General features: G+C 44.8%; 1 protein-coding gene across 6 annotated transcripts in view; it reads right to left on the bottom strand.

The window, feature by feature from the left end:
• ACOX2 (acyl-CoA oxidase 2) overlaps positions 1 to 21046 on the bottom strand; it is a 35932-nt gene that overhangs the window by 5778 nt on the left and 9108 nt on the right. For 5 of the 6 annotated variants that reach the window (XM_060161437.1, XM_060161440.1, XM_060161438.1 and 2 more), the window contains 5 exons: positions 20654 to 20816; positions 12735 to 12925; positions 10991 to 11161; positions 8405 to 8510; positions 4363 to 4580 (listed from right to left, as the gene is read on the bottom strand). In XM_060161437.1, coding sequence (XP_060017420.1) covers positions 4363 to 4580; positions 8405 to 8510; positions 10991 to 11161; positions 12735 to 12925; positions 20654 to 20816 — 849 coding nt within the window. Of the gene's footprint in view, positions 1 to 2111; positions 2272 to 4362; positions 4581 to 8404; positions 8511 to 10990; positions 11162 to 12734; positions 12926 to 20653; positions 20817 to 21046 lie in introns of those variants that run through there. The other variant, XM_060161439.1, reaches the window with a different exon arrangement.

Genomic DNA, 21046 nt, shown 5'->3' with positions numbered 1-21046 from the left:
TAGATCCGTTCAGGTCTTCACTCCCACCATTCCACTGAAGCAGCTCTTGTCGAGGTCACCTCATCATCATCTTTGGAGGGTCCCAAGACTCCGTACCTGGGCCTCTTCTCTTCATACACTCACCCCTTGTGATACCATCCTTCTCATGGCTTTAAATACCAACGATATGCCAGTGACTTCGAAATTTTTCTCTCCAGTCTCTCCTGCTTACTAACATCTTACTTGATTTCTAGCAGGCTCTTCAAACTTGATGTATTCAAAACCAAACTCCTGACCTTCTAGACCTTCTATCCATCCTGCCCAAACCTGGCTTTCCTGTAGTCTTCCCCGTTTATAGTAAATGGCGGCTCTGTCCTGGCCCAAAACCTGAACTCCTCTCTGTCTCTTACATTCCATATCTAATCTGTCAGCAAATCTTGTTCTACCTTCAAAATATATCCAGACTTCTACCACTTCCCACCACCTCCAGTGCTATCACCCTGGTCCAATCCAGCAGCATCTCTCCCCTGGATTATTGCAGCAGCCTCCTGACTGGACTCCCTGCTTTTCACTCTTGTCCCCCTCCCGAGTCAATTCTTAATATGGCAGCTGGAGTGATCCTTTAGAAACACACCTCAGATCTCCTCAGATTGTGTCTGTCCTACGCTCAGAACCTTCCTTGTTCACACACAAAGTGAAAGTCAAAGTCTTACGTCTTTGCAGTGACCTACACCCACTCCATTGTCGTTCCCAGTCCACCCCTAGTTCTCTGACCTCTGTTCTCATTCTCCACCTCAGTCATGCCACTCCAGCTGCTGCGGCCTCTTCTCTGTTTGCTGGATGGACGTGCCAGGCACTCTCTGGCTTCCAGCATTTGTACTTCTCCTTTGCCTGGAATGCACTTTTCCCAGCCAACCACATGGCTCCTCTCGCCTCCCCACCTTCAGATCTTTCCTCAGACATCACTTTCCCCGAGAGGCCTTCTCTAACCTATTTGAAACTACAGTCCTCCACCCCCACCCCCAGCATTCCTCATCCCCCTTCCCTGCTATCTTTTTCTTCGTAGCGTTTATTACCACTTTGCACGCTATATGTTTGACTTATTTTGTGTATGTGTGTTTGTTTCCTCTCCTCCAGTCTGTCGCCTTTTCAATCTGAAACTCATATCCTTCATTTGAGGAGTATTTTCTTGAATTATTTTGTTAATGATTTGCTCCCTTCTGCTTTCTTTTTCTTCTCTTTCTAGACCTGTTCTTTAGATGATGGACAGTTAGGATCAGTCCTCTTACTATTTTTATCTTCTCTCCTATTTTTGTCTTCTTGCCTTTTTGCTTTCTTTCTGCGAGATTTCTGCAGCTTTGTCTTCCAGTCCTTTAATTGAGCTTTTCATTTTCACTATCATTAATTTCATAGAGCCCTTTTTTTTTTTTTGGTTCTCTGAATATTACTTTTTAAGAAATGACATTCTTGTTTTGTGGTTGCCATAGCTCCTCTTAACTCTTTGAGGATATTACTGATCTTTCAAAAAAGTTCTCTGTGAAGATTCTTTTGTGAGCCTCGAGTTGCCTTGTTCTTGCTTGGTCTCTGTCTTTTATGTCAAGGGCTTTCCTCAGGTGTCTGGTGATCCCTGAGTGTCTGATCATAGCTAAGAGTGGGGCATTAACTAGCTGATTAGAAGTCTGGGTGTGCTTGTCAGTGTGGGGTTCCCTGTGGGGTGAACTGGGTATACCATTGGGGGACCTCGGTGTCAGTGTCTTTACTTCTCTCTCCTTTGGGCTGGTCAGATTCTCTAGAGGAGGATCATGTTATCATTTTCCTGCAGGACACGAGCCTGGCTGCCAATTTGCTGGGAACCGGTGGGAAAAGAGGGCTGGGGGAGAGGGCTGTCAGCATTGGCCTATAAACATTTATTCAAGCCCCTGTTTTCTGTAGGGTAGCCTGATGTTCTTCATCCTCAACTATGCCTGATGTCCCCTAGTCTGTAGACCCTCTGTTTACCCTCCTGCCAGGGTGCGGTCAGGGAAAGCCTTAAAACTACTCAGACAGGAGAAGGGGAACTGGGGATTCAACTCCTCCTGAAATAGACTTCCAACCCATCCTGTCACGTTTACCTTCACCCCCATTGCCAGAGGCACCTGGTGCTGTAGTTCTTGAGGTTCTTTGGTGGCACTTGTGTGCTTCTTGGCTTTTCCTGCTGCTGGTTTATGATTCAGTTTATTCAGGTCTGCTAAGTCCATCTTCTCTCCAAATTTCATGTTTCCTCTCCAGTTCTCTTTCTTTGTGTGTTAATGCCTTTTAAAATTTAAATTTTTATGGGTTTATTAATTTTTAAATTAATTTACTGACGTTTTAGTAGGGTTTCAGGAGGGAACAAAAATAAATGCATATGTTCAATCTGCCATCTTTGCCTGGAAGTCTCCCACCTGAGATTTTATGACCATTTAAACAACTAAAAACTGTTTTGGTCAGTTAATTACCATAACACAGAGAGCTGGTTCTCAGTGTCACTTAGAATAGTGTGCCATCCTTCATTTGTCATCTCAGAAATCTGAGGGCGATACTGAATAATCGAGGCATGGAACACAGAACTGTTAAAAGCATGGAGTCTGTTACATACCTAATTACCCTGTGGTAGTCGGAAGGTTACTTAGGAACCATAATGTGAGTAAATCAGTTTGTGGGTTTGTTGCATGCATAAGTTGTCTATTTGTGTCAGTGCTGTCTTTCTTGTCTTGAATTGTAAGCCTCTGGGGCCATGGGAAGCACTTAGCGTGCTGTTGGAGATTTAAAAAATCATGCTTATAGGTATTAAGGTGATCGTTTGTGTTTCATTATCACTGGCAGTCAGGGCTAGAACATTATTGTCTTCATGTGCTTTTAAATGCCAAGCGTTTCAGAAAGTTAGATACACTTGGGCTTGAACTGTGCAGTACTCAATCATGCTATTAATGGTTCCCACCACTGGATTCTCTATATTAGGGAAAGTTTAATACCCGGGGCATAATTATATCAAAGGTAGTTTTTGATAATTTTTGAAGATTTAATTGAACAGACATTTACTGACCACCAACTATCTGTTAGGTGCTTATTTGGAGTCATATGTAACATGTTGCATATTGTTAGAAAGAAAAAGAACCTGGTCTAGTTTTTATAAACCTCCTTCATGAATATCTTATTATATAAAAAAAATTCAAATCTTTATTTATTGGCTGGGCCGCGTGGGATGCGGGATCTCAGTTCCCTGACCAGAGATCGAACCCATGCCCCCTGCAGTGGAAGCGCAGAGTCTTATCCACTGGACCACCAGTGAATTCCCCTTTCTTTTTGTTCTTAGTCTTGTTGATAATGTGAACTATTGGAGGTTCTAGGGGAAAAGTCATATACACATGTGTCATGCCACATCCAGCCCCCAACATACACAACAGGCATCCTATTTTTTCAGAAAAGGTTGTGTTGTCAAGTTAGCTCATTTTCCATCTTATGGACAATGGTTACTAATTAGTATTAATTTCTGTTTCTTCCAGTACCCTGGTCATGTTGGGGCTTTGGTTTTTATATGTTTTTAAAGTGATCATTTAGATTATATATAAAGTGACAGGATGAAAGTATTGCATTAGTATGTCATGACCCTAAACTGCACCGCCTTATGCTGCATATAAAAACTATATTATTGTGTTACAAATCAGTATGTGAATTACTAGATTTTAAAAATGTCGTCTTGAAGCTGAGGGAGTATTAAAGTGAGCTTAGTCAACTAAGCATATTCAACAAAGATAAGGATATATTTGAAATAAACAATAGCCCAACCTTCACTTTAACATACAGTTTAAGAGCACATGCTCTGGAGGCAGACAGGTCCTCGATTGTACCCAGACCCTCCTCTGGCTCACTGTGTGACCTTGGGCCCTAAGCCTGAATTTCCTCCCCTGTAAAATGGGGAGCGTAATAGTATCCACTTCAGAACTCTGTCAGGGTTAAATGAGATGATGTATATAAAAGCTTTTGGCATAGTGCCTGCCACGCATAAGTGTTCCTTAAGTATTAGCTAAGACCAAGGCTCATTAATCTTATTAATTAATACATATTATTAATATGTAGTATGCTTTTATTCATATTCTGTAGATTCTGTCATTTCTGGACGATGTTGAAGAGTTCGATTGAGGTAGCTAGATAATTTATTCTAAAGCATTTTTAGTTGTGATTCCCCCCCATTTTTTCCTTTCATTAATTCATAATGCTTTACGTTGGTGTAATGATGCTAGGATGTAAACCTGTCCAGGGCTGGTGCTGCTTTTGCCAGACCCCCATTTAACAAGGTTTTAGAGTTGAAGGTTTTGGAGTTTGAAGTGAACAAAGGGCTTAGGGCGAAGGGCAGCCACTCACCGGATGAGGAGGAGAAGGTCCAGGTAGGCTTTTCTCGCCACATCTATTTGGACGCCGGATAGGAAGCCATCATGGAGAAAGTCGCCCGTGTTAGTCATGATGCCGTGTAAAGCATAGAGATCACAGAGGCGTTTGAGCACCTGCTGAATTGCTGGTTGATTTTCCAGTTTCTCCAGAGCTTCTGTAAAAATCTTCACAGTGACATAGTAGAGGTGTGCCTACAAAGACACAGAGATGCGTTAGCCTCTGATTTCTGCCTCGACAAGTCATCCTGGAAGCTTGGCAAAACTGCTGGAATAAGATTGCTGTGGCCATGTGTTTCCCAGCAGGCTGACAAACAGCTGCCTTTCTACTAGCTCACCGCGTCTAACTGAGCCTTTTTGACAGGGGTGTGTGTGCGCGTGCTGGGGGCTGGTGGGCTCTGGAACTTGGCCCTTAGTTTCCTCATTTTCCTTGGGCCACTCAAGTAGGTTTGAAAGCAGAGAGAGAGAATACAGCAGTATTGGAGGCTGACCTGGGGACAGTGGAGGACAGCACTGCTTTTCTCAAGAAAACAGCTACTTATTGTCTGCCGTGTTCAAGGCAGTGGTTGTGTGTGTGTGTGTGTGTCTGTGTATGTGTGTGCCTTGAAGTGAGAGAATAGAGGTTCAAGATGTACACGAAATTTATCCTAGCTAGACTGTAAACTCCTTGAGGTAAGCTATTTAGCCCATATACAACAGTCCGGCTTTGTCGGTGGTTAAAATAATACTTTGATGCTGGTTGGTAAGTGACCACTGCCTTCATCTGGCGAGAACCCCCTCTGCCAGGCTTCTTCCCAGGGATGCCCCCTCCTCCACACAGCCCAGCAACTGAAGGTTTAACGCCGCCTGACCCAGCAGGAGGCTTTAAGGACCCTGCCTCCCTTAGGTCTGAAGTCCTTTCTGATTGGTGGCTGCTCCTCCCTTACTGGTTATTAAACCCTTCTCCCTAAGACAAATGCATATTATTTTTATCTGGTAGGATATACGAGTTCTATGGGAGGAGAGAGAAAAGGAGAGCATATATATTAGGCCTTCTCAAATTTTTATGTGTGTACAGATTACCTGGGGATTTTGTCAAAATGCAGATTTTGGAATAGCTCCCCAGTAATGCCCATCCTGCTGGTAGTGACTTGAAGTAGCAAGGCTTAGAGTGTCTCGAGGGATCAAAGGAATTTACCCGAGGGACAAGGAATGAGGGTAAAGTCATTCTTAGGCAGGGGAGAACTGCACGGGCACAGGGCTCTACTTTCAGGCGGCTGTAGCAATTTAAGGGTAAGGTGAGGTGATGACAGGGAACTGTGAAAGTTAGGGTGGACGGGCAATTGGGACCCAGGTCGATGAAGGGCTGTGAATGACATGGTTGGGATTTTATTCTGTGGGGGTCAGGGGGCCACCAGAGTCTTCAACAGGCCAGTGACCTGATGAGGTTTCTCACTTGGAGTGGATCTGCCTTTCCCAGGGAGGCCTCACGTGGGTGCTAACAATACCACTTTGCCACCTGGACCTGGGGTGCTCACAGCCATGCTGGGTTTGCAGCATTTGAATATGGAAAAGGAGAAGATGTGCTCTGCTGCCCCTGCTGGGTCAGACAGCCCTTGGTGTTCAAACTGGACCCAGTTTGGCACAGCTGGAGAGCCTCACTTTTTTCACTTAGGCCCTGTTTCCCTTTTCTCATCCGAGAGCCACATCCTTAAATTCTCAGGGACCTGGGTTTAAGAGTGGAGTGATGAAGAGCTGCCCAAGGGCCTCTGCCTCACAAAGCAGGAGGAGGACCAGAGAGAGGAAGGTGACCTCTTCCTTTGGGCAAAGGCTGAGCCAGACCTCGGCACCATGCTCTGAACACGATGAACTTTATTTATTGTGTGTGTGTGTGTCTGTTTCAGTCTTGCTTCCTGCCTAATTTAGGGGTGGGGTGGGATGTGTAGCATTTATAGCCTAGGTGGCTCTTCAAGTTGTCCAGGTATTAACTCATTTAATCTTCACGATAATCCTACAAGTTAGGTACTATCAGTAGCTCCATTTTGCAGATGAGGCGTCTGAGGCATCGAGAGATTAAGTTCCTTGCCTGCCCAAGCGCTGGCTGGTGAGTGGTGGCAGTGAGATCCAAACCAGGGTAGGCTGCCTCTTGGTCAAGTTTGTACTGTTAACCGCTGTGCTGTGTTGCCAAAGCCACCAGAGACTGAGGCGAGATTATAATGGGCTGGGACCAGAACTTAGGCCAGGGTCCGGTCCTCCTCCTCCACCCCTCTGCCACTGTCCCCCTCCCACCCCCCCGCTGTGTTGCCATCACTCTACCTACACATTTGTGGTTTCCAGATGAGACCCAGTTGGGTACTTGAGGTTTCTGTAGAGTAGATGGCCTCCCAAAGACCAGAAAGCGCAGATTTTCCTGCGCATTATGACTTTAGAGACTCGGCTTGGGCACCGCCTTCCCAGGAAGCCGCTCATCCTTAAAACTGAGGCTATGCTTACTTTCCCTCTCAGGGTCATTTAATATGAGGTAACCCTGGCAAGCAGTGTCTGGTGCATGGCCGGCCATGGGTTTGGAAAGCAGGCGAATCATGGGCAGGTGTGGCTCCTTTTTAGGTGTCTGGTGAGAGCACAGCATTTGCTTACCCTCTTCTGTGTTGACCGGACATTTGACACAGCAGGGGGTGCCTCTGTGCCGGCCGGAGCGGAATGGAGGGTGGCAGAGTCAATACCGGCGCCGGCCGATGTGATGGAGGTGGCAGGTCACCAGGTGGCGCTCATGCCCAGCCTGCCTCACCAGCCCTGCCCCGCCCGCCCCATGAGGGAGAATGCAAAACGCTTCTGGGCTCCCCTGTTCTAGCCCTGCTGCCTGAGGATTGAAGGGAACGCCTTGGTTTTCCAGCTGTAGGTAGGGCCAGAGTCCCAGCTGCCTTAGCTAGAGCTCAGCAGTCATTCCTACTTCCTTCCCACTGCATTGCTCTCTGAAGCCCGTGCCTTTCTCCTACACCCTTAATATCTCTGCATCTACCCGCTTCTCTCCGTGCCCTCTGGCAGATTCATGGTCTGGATCACCCTCAGCCCTTTCCCAGACTGCTGCTGCCTGCTCCGTACTGGCCTCTAGCCTCCAGTCCATTCCACCCCCTGAAGCCTGTATGATCCTTCTAGAATGAAACTGATCGCTTCGCTCCTCTGATACAGACCCTGCAGAGGCTTCCCACTGCAATGAGAAACAGAAGCCAGACTTCTCACAGTGGTGCAGAAGGTGCCAGGCCTTGCCTATCTTTCCTCCTCCCCTATCCTCCTTCCTGTCCTGGTTTGTCTTCTTCCTTTAGGTTCTCCTTGGAAGAATGTACATCTCCTCCCAAGCACCATGCCTTGTCTTGCCGCCTCCTTCTACACCTCCTCATCCCTTTGCTGGGACACCTTCCTGTCCAAAGTCACAGCCTCCACCCCTTCCCTGGTTAATAATTTCAGCCCATCCTTGCAGTCCTGGCCTATACGCTGGCCGCTTCTGAGAAGGCTTTCTGACTCCTCAAGGTGGGTAGACTTGCACCTGCTCTGGGATCTTGTGGCAGCCTGTATTTCCCCGTGACGGTGCTTTCCTGATCGCAGCCGTCTGTGGACACTGTTGAGCCCCCAGTACCCAGCCTGATGGCTGATGTTGAGTGGGTGCTCAAATATTTGCTGACTGACTGTGAATTATGCGCAAACACAAAACGTAGTGGAAATGGAATCAGACATCTAAGGATTGCCTGTGGGGCTGAGGAGAGACTTGACCTGCTTTTCTATCTGGGAGGAAATATTTGAACAACCTGAAGCAAATCCAATAACACTGCCTCATTACACTTTTTCCCTAAGAGCTGCCAGTAAGATTGCTTTGGAGTTAAGTCCTTTAATTAAAATACCCTGGACTAAAGCCTTGAAAGTCAAATGAAGGCAGCCACTGAGCAGGGCTGGGGAATAATGGCAGAGTTCTGATTTTCTCAGCAGGACAACCTGCTGGGGAAACAAAACAGGTCTGTTTCAGCTTTAGCTGATGGGCAGCTCACCTTGGCGGCCTGGAGGTGTATGACAGTGGTCTGGTTCCATGCCTCGTGCCTGTCAGCCCCAGATTGCATGAGAGTCTGTAAGTGATGCACTGAGTCCTTTATGAGCCTAAAGGCCAAAGAAAAAAGGTTCTGTTTTTGAACAAGTGGGGAAGAGATGGGTGGCATTTGGTCCCAGGCTGCCTGGGGTCCCACAGAAGTAGAAATAATACCAATTTATTGACCATTTGTTTGTGTTACAAACCTAAATACTTGGTATACATTATCTCTTTAACCCTTTTAAGAGTAGGCATTCCCAATTTGCAGTGGGGAACACTGAGTGCTAGAGAGGCTAATTAACTGGTCCAGCATCACGTAGCTAGTAAGGAGTGGAGCTGTTCTTAACCTCCAGGCTGTAAAGCCTCAGGGCCCTGGGCCCGGCACCATCCCTTCTTTCTAATGCAGACTCCATCCTGATACCAGTGTTTTCAGGCCATTCAACTGACTGACTTCCTATGGCTGAGCGAGGAGAGTGGTTTTCCTCTAAAGGCTGGTGAAGCCTGTCAGTCACTCAGTCTGCTCTAAGTTCTACCAAAGGGACCTTAAAAGAAAAGAAAAGAGGAGAAAAGAAAACCAATCCTTGTTCTCCAAACCATGAAATTGGTAATTTGCCATTTAGTTAACCTTTCTTTTATTTTTCTATTCCCTGCCCATCCACTCATGACCCTTGGAATTTGTATGCAAAACAAACTGTTTATTAAGCAATACTTATTTTGCTTTGTGATGGGATAGATAAGCACATGTCACATTGAGTTCTAAGCAAAAAGCAATATACTGCCGTCCCTTGGTATCTCCGGGGGGATTGGTTCCAGGACCGCCACAGATACCAAAATCGAGATACTCAAGTCCCGGTATAAAAGTGTAGTATGGTCACCCTCCTTATTCACAGGTTCTGCATCTGGGGATATGGAAGACCAACTTTGATGGCATTTTAATTACCCTGAGCAGCCTTATTTTGCCTGCCCCACTGCTCCAACTGAAATGTTAGTTCTGTGAGACCTGGGTTTTTTTTTTTTTCCCTACATTGGGTCTTCGTTGCTGTGTGCGGGCTTTCTCTAGTTGCAGCGAGCGGGGGCTACTGTTCGTTGCGGTGTGTGGGCTTCTCATTGCGGGGGCTTCTCTTGTGGAGCACAGGCTCTAGGCTCACGGGCTTCAGTAGTTGCAACATGCAGGCTCAGTAGTTATGGCTTGTGGGGTGTAGAGCGCAGGCTCAGTAGTTGTGGCACACGGGCTTAGTTGCTCCGTGGCATGTGGGATCTTTCGGACCAGGGCTCGAACCCATATCCCCTGCATTGGCAGGCGGATTCTTAACCACTGTGCTACCAGGGAAGCCCGAAGCCTGGGCTTTTTGTCGGACTGGTTTACTGATAGATCCCTAGTGACTGGAACAGTGCCTGGCAGATTATAGGTACTAAATATTTGTGGAAAAACATAAATGAATGTCCCAAGTTGCTTGTGATCTTGAAATGACTATTAACCATCCCTGAGACCACAGGTTAGGATATAAGACCTCATATTATATAATGAAACTGTTTTTTCCAGGTTTTTTTTGGTGTTTTAGTTGGGGAGGGGCTCAGAAGCTTTCCTTTCTAGGTAGCTAAATCTCTCCACTTTTTCCATGATGGTGTCTTTATTCCCAGCCCCCTGGCATGTTTGGACATTCCTGACATACAGTAAGTGTCGATGATATTTGCTGGATGACAGAATGGAGGAGTCCTTGGTCTTGTCTGTGTTACCTGGAGCCTACTAGACCCTGGAAATAAACATATACTATCCCTTGTTATAGTCACATTTTTGAAAATTATTTTTAGATTGTGGGATATTTCGAATATGTGAGCACAGTTGTCCCTCTGTATCCACAGTTTCCACATCTTCAAATTCAACCAAGAATCAAATATTTGGGGAAAAAACATTCTAGAAAGTTCCAAAAAGCAAAAATAGAATTTGCTGCATGCTGGCAACTATTTACATATCATTTACACCTATTTACATAATATTTACATTTTATTGGGTATTATAAGTAATCTAGAGATGATTTAAAGTAAATGGGAGGATGTGCATATGCAAATACCTACACATAATATTGCAAATCTGCAAATATCCCATTTTATAGAAGGGACTTGTGCATCCTGGGAGTTTAGTATCCGCAGGGGTCCTGGAACCAATCCCCTGCAGATACAGATGGATGGCTGTATTGCTTTATTTATTAGTATTTACGTACCAATACATATGTAGTATTTACATATGGGTACATTCTTTGTAATGCAAACCACAGTAAGAACCTAAAGATTTTAAAAATTCCTTGCACTGGCTAGAGAGGTGATGTCTTCCTACTATCTTGACCAGGATGGGGAAGTGATAGTGGTCCATGGCTGACAGGTGAATTCTCCTTTCTGCCCCTGGTGGCAGGAGCTGAGAGGACTGAGGAGGTTGGGGAAGGGGGTGGTTTTTGGAAGAGTATCCTAGAATGTCCACCCAGCCAGTCCCAAAGGCCTTAGTGGGAAGGAGGCTGCCCCCAGGTGGGATGGTTGATTTCTGAGCTTGGCTTACCTGGCTGCCACGTGTGCCCAGGCCGTGGTGTAAAGCTCTGGGTGGAGGAAGTCGGCTACATTTTGGGCTGGGCACTTGGCCAGGTCAGGTGCAGTCAGGTATGCAACAGACTGAGGGAGAGACCTCTGTGATGTGGACTCCTGAGCCTGCAGGTAGCTCTTCACCAGAAACCTAGGAGGCAGGGGTACCAGCAGGTGAGAGGGTGGGGAGCCCTGAGGGACAGTCCAGCACCCCTCTCCCAGCGTCATGCACTCTTATGCTCCCCGTGGGAGAACCAGGGCCACCCACTTTCTTTCCCAGGTCCCTACTGATAGCTACTCTTCACTCAAAAGCCGAAATGCATCCCGAGGCTGTAGCTTCTTTCACAGTGAAATGGAGCTGGAGCTGTAGACTGCAGACATTCTCAGACCATGAACATAAATTCTTTTGATACCTGAACAAACAGAATCTTTTCTCTTGGTTAAGATCTTATGATTCGGGGATTTATGATGAATTGTACAGTGATGGCGGAAATTAAATTTTCTTAGCTCATAAAAGGATAGATGCAAGATTGCAAGCATGTATAGGAGAACTACAGGTGACTCTTAGCTTCTTCCTTGTGCTAATCCAATGGTTAGCGGCTCTGGGTCAGACAACCTTGGATTCCTCTGCAGCTCCACGCAGACCTGTGTGACTTCACTTCCCTCAGCCTCAGTGCCTCCATCTCTAGATGAGGATGGGGTCACCTGAGAGGGGGTTTGAGAAAACTGAATGAGATAATATTTGCAGAGCACTTGGCACAGTGCGGGGCATAGAGTATCTAATACATGATTTTGTATTCCTTTTGTAATTTGAAAAGAAAAAACAAATGTTGTATGTTTAAAATTTTTTAAAGAAATGTTACATAGCCAATTTGCCAGCAGGTCCTTTCTCCCTGCCTGGAGAAGTATTTGGCCTGCCTACTCACCTGAGATAGACACACGTGAAAGGCCTGGTCAGCCACGAGACCCACAGACGTAAGAGAGAGAGAAAGAAACCGCCTGTTGCGGGGAGGGGGAATCAGCCATTCCTCCCTGCCTTTCAGGTTGGAGCCTCCTGGTGCAGACCCTGTGCTGAACCTGGGGATGCTACAGTGAACAAGGCCGGCAGACTCCCTGCCCTCAAGGCCCGTCACACAAAAAGAGACGCAGTGGGGGGGCATCTGAAGGAAGTGTCATTTTAGCTGAGACCTGAAGATGAAGAGGAGCCTGGCGGTGGAGAAGATTAGGGGGAGGGAAGTGAGTGTGCAGGCCCCGAAGAAGAAACGTGTGGCTGGCAAAGTGAGCAGAGGAGAAGGTTGTGAGAGGATGGAGGGGAGGCAGGGACCATGTCTTAAGGTCCTTGCAGGCCACAGTGTGGACTGTGGCATTTTCCTGTGAGCTGTGGGAAGCCATTGAAGAATTTCAAGCAAGGGAAAGATGTGATCTTCTTTAGGCTTCAAAAAAATCCCCCTGGCTGCCTGTGGAGGAAGGATGGAAGTGGGGCAGGGTGGAAGCAGCCGACCAGTGAGGAGATTGATGTTGTTCCGGTGGAGGGTGTGGCAGCCTGGCTGGGAGCTGCATGAGTCTGGGGAGAAGTGGATGGATTAGAGACATAATGTGGGAGTTGGACAGTCTGCAGACGGTGGTCCCCAAAGTCTGCTCCCTCTGTGGGCATCAGATGGTGCTTCAACCCAGGCAGAAGCTTGGTGGGGTCCCTGAGGGTTGGACAGAGACGTGGGCCTTACCTGGCTGTCTGCAGGTAGAGCACCGTGTTCTCACCCTCGTAGGTGCAGGAGGCTGTCACTCTGGTGACCAGGGAGGGCAGGCCGCTCAGCTTCGAGTAGCCATGTCCACCACAGGCCCTGCGGCACAGCTCAGCCCCCTGGACGCAGAAGTCCGACACCAAGGCCTTCATACCTGCACTCAGTGCGTGAAGCTGCAAAAACAGGAAGGGGGTCAGGTGGCCTAAGGGGCCCTTCAGTTACAGCCATGCTTACCACTCATGGAGCGCGCACTCTATGCTGAGAACAGCTCTGTGAGATAAGAACTGTTTCCTCAGCTCACAACTTTATGAATGAGAAGACTGAGACTCGGGTTACGTGACTCACCCAAGGTCATAAAAAGAGGCAGTGTTGCTGTAGGGGCAATAAGAACGAAGGAAAACTGTCTAGACCAGTGTCTCCAGGATCTTGGGAAGAGAGTGCTTCTAGGATTGGTCTCACCATTATCCAGGAGCTGTGGATTTTGCTGGCAGGCAGAGGTTTTGGAGGGCTTGTCTGTGAGGATGCAGGTCCACCATCAGCCCACTGCTCTGGGTTGTAGGAGGGGCTGCCAGGCAGCCAACCTGGTTTGAGTTTTTGGTTCTTGAAAGCCCTTACCCATCTTTCACACTTTCAAGTCCTTGGGAGGAAGGGTCATGTCCCTTAACCTCTCTGTGCTTCACTTTCCTCATCTGTAAAATGGGTATACAGATGGTGCCTGCGGTACAGTTGGAAGGATTACTGAAGCAATGCTTACAAAGCACAGAGCCTGGACAGACCAAATCTGTATGTAAGGCCACCGTCCTTTATCTGAGAATCTTGGGTCCAGATGCGTTTTGGAATCAGATATGTTTTGAATTTTAGAAAGGTAAAGCAGCGCATTTAAGGTAGATTATATATAATACCCCCAGAGGAGTCCAGGGAGACCCTAGTGATCCAATGTATTAATATTTTCGGCTGCAAAATGTATTCACACTCAGTGGGATAAATCAGGTTAATTCAGGTGAAACTGTGCCACCAACTGAGTTCTAAATGACTTTTGGTTTTCAGAGCTTTCCAGGTTTCAGAGACACACCAGGGGGGACTTCCCTGGTGGCGCAGTGGTTAAGAATCTGCCTGCCAGTGCAGGGGACACGGGTTCGATCCCTGGTCTGGGAAGATCCCACATGCCGCAGAGCAGCTAAACCTATGTGCCACAACTACTGAGCCTGTGCTCTAGAGCCCGCGAGCCACAACTACTGAGCCTGCGTACCACAACTACTGAAACCCGTGCCTAGAGCCCCTGCTCCGCAACACGAGAAGAGAGATTGGTTCAAGATGGTGAAGTAGGAGGACATGAGCTCACTTCTTCTTGCGGGAGCACTGGAATCACAACTAATTGCTGAACAGTCATCGACAGGAAGACACTGGAACTCACCAAAAAAGTTCAAGATACCCCACATCCAAAGACAAAGGAGAAGCTGCAATGAGACGATAGAAGGGGCGCAATCACAATAAAATCAAATCCCATAACCGCTGGGTGGGTGAGTCACAAGCTGGAGAATACTTATACCACGGAAGTCCACCCACTGGAGTGAAGGTTCTGAGCCCCACGTCAGCCTTCCCAAACTGGGGGTCTGGCAAAGGACCTGGGAGGAGGAATTCCCAGAGAATCTGACTTTGAAGGCTAGTGGGATTTGATTGCAGGACTTCAACAGGACTGGGGGAAACAGAGCCTCCACTCTTGGAGGGCACACACAAAGTAGTGTGCACATCAGGACCCAGGGGAAGGAGCAATGACCCCATAGGAGACTGAACCAGACCTACCTGCTAGTGTTGGAGGGTCTCCTGCAGGGGCGGGGGGTGGCTTGGCTCACTGCGGGGACAAGGACACTGGAAGCAGAAGATCTGGGAAGTACTCCTTGGCATGAGCCCTCCCGGAGTCCGCCATTAGCCCCGCCAAAGAGCCTGTAGCCTCCGGTGCTGGATCATCTCAGGCCAAACACCCAACAGGGAGTGAACTCAGCCCCACCCATCAGCAGACAAGCAGACTAAAGTTTTACTGAGCTCTGCCCACCAGAGCAACACCCAGCTCTACCACCACCAGTCCCTCCCACCAAGAAGCTTGCATAAGCCTCTTAGATAGCCTCATCCACCAGAGGGCAGACAGCAGAAGCAAGAAGAACTACAGTCCTGCTGCCTGTGGAACGAAAACCACATTCACAGAAAGATAGAGGACTATGTACCAGATGAAGGAACAAGATAAAACCCCAGAAAAACAACTAAATGAAGTGGAGACAGGCAACCTTTCAGAAAAAGAATTCAGAATGAATAATGATAGTGAAAATGATCCAGGACCTCGGAAAAAGAATGGAGGCAAAGATTGAGAAGATGCAAGAAATGTTTAACAAAGACCTAGAAGAATTAAAGAACAAACAAACACAGATGAACAATTCAATAACTGAAATGAAAACTACACTAGAAGGAATCAGTAGCAGAATAACCGAGGCAGAAGAACAGATAAGTGACCTGGAAGACAGAATGGTAGAAATCACTGCCACAGAACAGAATAAAGAAGAAAGAATGAAAAGAAATGAAGACAGCCTAAGAGACCTCTGGGACAACATTAAACACATCACATTTGCATTTTAGGGGTCCCAGAAGGAGAAGAGAGAGAGAAAGGACCAGAGAAAATATTTGAAGAGATTATAGTCGAAAACTTCCCAAACATGGGAAAGGAAATAGCCACCCAAGTCCAGGAAGTGCAGAGTCCCAGGCAGGATAAACCCAAGGAGAAACACGCCAAGACACACAGTAATCAAATTTACAAAAATTAAAGACAAAGAAAAATTATTAAAAGCAACAAGGGAAAAATGACAAATAACATACAAGGGAACTCCCATAAAGTTAAAAGCTGATTTCTCAGCAGAAACTCTACAAGCCAGAAGGGAGTGACACGATATACTTAAAGTGATGAAAGGGAAGAATGTACAACCAAGGTTACTCTACCAGGCAAGGATCTCATTCAGATTCGATAGAGAAATCAAAAGCTTTACAGACAAGCAAAAGCTAAGAGAATTCAGCACCACCAAACCAGCTCTACAACAAATGCTAAAGGAACGTCTCTAAGTGGAAAACACAAAAGAAGAAAAGGACCTACAAAAACAAGCCCAAAACAATTAAGAAAATGGTAATAGGAACATACATATCGATAATTACCTTAAATGTAAATGGATTAAATGTTCCAACCAAAAGGCATAAACTTGCTGAATAGATACAAAAACAAGACCCATATATATATATATATATATATATATATATATATATATATATATATATATATGCTGTCTACAAAAGACCCACTTCAGACCTAGGGACACATACAGACTGAAAGTGAGAGAATGGAAAAAGGTATTCCATGCAAATGGAAATCAAAAGAAAGCTGGAGTAGCAATACTCATTTCAGATAAAATAGACTTTAAAATAAAGAGTGTTACAAGAGACAAGGACACTACATAATGATCAAGGGATCAATCCAAGAAGGAGATATAACAATTATAAATATATATGCACCCAACATAGGAGCACCTCAATACATAAGGCAACTAACTGCTAACAGCTATAAAAGAGGAAATCGACAGTAACACAATCATAGTGGGGGACTTTAACACCTCACTTACACCAATGGACAGATCATCCAGACAGAAAATTAATAAGGAAATACAAGCTTTAAATGACACAGTACACCACATAGATTTAATTGATATTTATAGGACATTTCATCCAAAAACAACAGATTACACTTTCTTCTCAAGTGCACACGGAACATTCTCCAGGATAGATCACATCTTGGGTCACACATCAAGCCTTGGTAAGTTTAAGAAAATTGAAATCATATCAAGCATCTTTTCTGACCACAGTACTATGAGATTAGCAATAAATTACAGGGGAAAAACCCCATAAAAAACACAAACACGTGGAAGCTAAACAATACATTACTAAATAACCAAGAGATCACTGAAGAAATCAAAGAGGAAATCAGAAAATACCTAGAGACAAATGACAACAAAAGCACGATGATCCAAAACCTATGGGATGCAGCAAAAGCAGTTCTAAGAGGGAAGTTTACAGCAATACAATCCTACCTCAAGAAACCAGAAAAATCTCAAATAAACAATCTAACTTTACACCTAAAGGAACTGGAGAAAGAAGAACAAAGAAAACCCAAAATTAGTAGAAGGAAAGAAACGTAAAGATAAGAGCAGAAATAAATGAAATAGGGGCTTCCGTGGTGGCGCAGTGGTTGAGAATCTGCCTGCTAATGCAGGGGACACGGGTTCGAGCCCTGGTCTGGGAAGATCCCACATGCCGCGGAGCAACTAGGCCCGTGAGCCACAACTACTGAGCCTGCGCGTCTGGAGCCTGTGCTCGGGAACTAGAGAGGCCGCGATAGTGAGAGGTCCGCGCACCGCGATGAAGAGCGGCCCCCGCTCGCCGCAACTAGAGAAAGCCGTCGCACAGAAACAAAGACCCAACACAGCCATAAAATAAATAAATTAATTAAATTAAAGAAATAAATGAAATACAAACAAGGAAAACAATAGCAAAGACCAATAAAACTAAAAGCTGGTTCTTTGAGAAGAAAAATTGATAAACCTTTAGCCAGACTCATCAAGAAAAAGAGGGAGAGGACTCAAATCAGTAAAATTAGAAATGAAGAAGGAGAAGTTACAACAGACACCACAGCACATCAAAAGAGACTACTACAAGCAACTCTATGCCAATAAAATGGACAACCTGGAAGAAATGGACAAATTCCTAGAAGGTATAACCTTCTAAGACTGAACCAGGAAGAAATAGAAAATAACAGACCAATCACAAGTAATGCAATTGAAACTGTGATTAAAAATCTTCCAACAAGCAAAAGTCCAGGACCAGATTGCTCCACAGGTGAATTCTATCAAACATTTAGAGAAGAGCTAACACCCATCTTTCTCAAACTCTTCCAAAAAATTGCAGAGGAAGGAACACTCCCAAACTCATTCTATGAGTCCCCCATCACCCTGATACCAAAACCAGACAAAGATTCTACAAAAAAAGAAAATTAGAGACCAATATCACTGATGAATATAGATGCAAAAATCCTCAACAAAATACCAGCAAACAGAATCCAAGAACACATTAAAAAGATCATACACTGTGATCAAGTGGGATTTATCCCAGGGATGCAAGGATTCTTCAATATACACAAATCAATCAATGTGATACACCATATTAACAAACTGAAGAATAACAACTGTATGATCATCTCAATAGATGCAGAAAAAGCTTTTGACAAAATTCAGCACCCATTTATGATAAAACTCTCCAGAAAGTGGGCATAGAGGGAACCTACCTCCACATAATATAGACCATATATGACAAACCCACAGCAGGAATCATTCTCAGTGGTGAAAAACTGAAAGCATTTCCTTTAAGATCAGGAACAAGACAAGAATGTCCACTCTCGCCACTATTATTCAACATAGTTTTGGAAATTTTAGCCACGGCAATCAGAGAAGAAGAAATAAACGGAATCCAAATTGGAAAAGAAGTAAAACTGGATCACTGTTTGCATATGACATGATACTATACATAGAGAATCCTAAGGATGCCACCAGAAGACTGCTAGACCTAATCAATGAATTTGGTAAAGTTGCAGGATACAAAATTAATGCACAGAAATCTCTTGCATTCCTATACACTAAACAATGAAGGATCAGCAAGAGAAATTAAGGAAACAATCCCATTCACCATTGTAACAGAAAGAATAAAATACCTAGGAATAAACCTACCTAAGGAGGTAAAAGACCTGTACTCAGCAAACTATAAGACACTGAGGAAAGAAATCAAAGATGATACAAACAGATGGAGAGATATACCATGTTCTTGGTTTGGAAGAATCAATATTGTGAAAATGACTGGGCTACCCAAAGCAATCTACAGATTCAGTGCAATCCCTATCAAATTATCAATGGCATTTTTTACAGAACTAGAACAAAAAATCTTCAAATTTGTATGAAGACACAAAAGACCCCGAATAGCCAAAGCAATCTTGAGGGAAAAAAACGGAGCTGGAGGAATCAGACTCCCTGACTTCAGACTATACTACAAAGCCACAATAATCAAGACAATACGGTACTGGCACAAAAACAGAAACATAGATCAATGGAACAGGATAGAAAGCCCAGTGAGAAACCCACACTCCTATGGTCAGCTAATCTATGAAAAAGGAGGCAAGGATATACAATGGAGAAAAGACAGTGTCTTCAATAAGTGGTGCTGGGAAAACTAGACAGCTACATGTAAAAGAATGAAATTAGAGCACTCCTTAACACCATACACAAAAATAAACTCAAAATGGATTAAAGACCTAAATGCAAGGCCAGACATTATAAAACTCTTAGAGGAGAACATAGGCAGAACACTCTTGACATAAATCACAGTAAGATCTTTTTTGACCCACCTCCTAGAGTAATGGAAATATAAACAAAAATAAACAAATGGGACCTAATGAAACTTCAAAGCTTTTGCACAGCAAAGGAAACTATAAACAAGATAAAAAGACAACCCTCAGAATGGGAGAAAATATTTGCACATGAATCAACAAAGGATTAATCTCCAAAATATATAAACAGCTTATGCAGCTCAATATTAAAAAAGCAGACAACCCAATCAAAAAACGAGCAGAAGACCTAAATAGTCATTTCTCCAAAGAAGACATACAGATGGCCAAGAGGCACATGAAAAGCTGCTCAACATCACTAATGATTAGAGAAATGCAAATCAAAACTACAATGAGGTATCACCTCACACCAGTTAGAATGGGCATCATCAGAAAATCTACAAACAATAAATGCTGCAGAGGGTGTGGAGAAAAGGGAACCCTCTTGCACTGCTGGTAGGAATGTAAATTGATACAGCCATTATGGAGAATAGTATGGAGGTTCCTTAAAAAACTAAAAATAGAATTACCATATGACCCAGCAATCCCACTACTGGGCATACCCAGAGAAAACCATAATTCAAAAAGACAAATGCATTCTAATGTTCATTGCAGCACTATTTACAATAGCCAGGACATGGAACCAACATAAATGCCCATTGTCAGACGAATGGATAAAGAAGATGTGGCACATATATACAATGGAGTATTACTTAGCCATAAAAAGGAACGAAATTGGGTCATTTGTAGGGATGTGAATGGACCTAGAGACTGTCATATGAAGTGAAGTAAGTCAGAAAGAGAAAAACAAATATCGTATATGAACGCATATATGTGGAATCTAGAAAAATGGTACAGATGCACCCATTTTCAAGGCAGAAATAGAGACACAGATGTAGAGAACAAACACCAAGAGGGGAAAGTGGGGTTGGGGATGGTGTGATGAATTGGGAGAATGGGATTGACATGTATACACTAATAGGTATCAAATAGATAACTAATAACCTGCTGTATAAAAAAATAAATAAAATAAAATTCAAAAAGAAAAAATAGAGAAGCCACTGCAATGAGAATCCCGCGCACTGCAAGGAAGAGTAGCCCCCTCGCCGCAACTAGAGAAAGCCTGCGTGCAGCAACGAAGACCCAACACAGCCAAAAATAAATAAATAAATAAATTTATAAAAACAAAAAAACACACCAGGGATTGTGCACCTGTGTTCTATACACTATCTGTGATCATTTCCTCTAACATGTTTGGAGCTTCCTGGGGGCCAGATGTAGGTGGATTTATATGTCAGGGTACAGTTCACCTGGGATGTTGGAAGCCTGCAGAGGGAGAAAGTGGAAAGAGCCCATGGGGGCAGGATTGGGGCTGCTTCCCAGTGGGAGGACCATTTCAGCCATGGTCCCAGCTCCTGCCCCCCAGAGAAAGCAGGTATACCTCGGGCAGGAGTCTGAAGTCTCTGTCCAGAATGGAACTGTAGGAGCGATGGAAGAATTCCAAGAGGCTCTTTGCCACGAAGTGGAATGCATAGGCCTTGGCCAGCGGAGGAAAGAGTTTCTGCTGCTGTGTCTGGTAGTCCAGGACTTTTGCCTCTGGGTCACTGAGGGGAAGAAAAGCAGAAGATTTGCTACCTGCCACATCCATCTTCCCATATTCCCAGTGCCATAAAAGCCTTAAAAACGGACAGTTTTTTATAGCTCACTGCAAAATTTGACGTAGACTGACGTGACGCTAGTAATAATCTTAAAATTCCATCTAACATGAATATCCACACATTTCACTGTAGAAATATTAACATGTCTGCTTATGGGTGCTGCCCCTTGTGGAGGT

Source organism: Lagenorhynchus albirostris, chromosome 10 (assembly GCF_949774975.1).
Source record: "Lagenorhynchus albirostris chromosome 10, mLagAlb1.1, whole genome shotgun sequence".
Classification (NCBI taxonomy): Eukaryota; Metazoa; Chordata; class Mammalia; order Artiodactyla; family Delphinidae; genus Lagenorhynchus; species Lagenorhynchus albirostris.
Note: the sequence above shows the minus strand (reverse complement) of the source record. Positions and strands in the feature narration are given on the sequence as shown.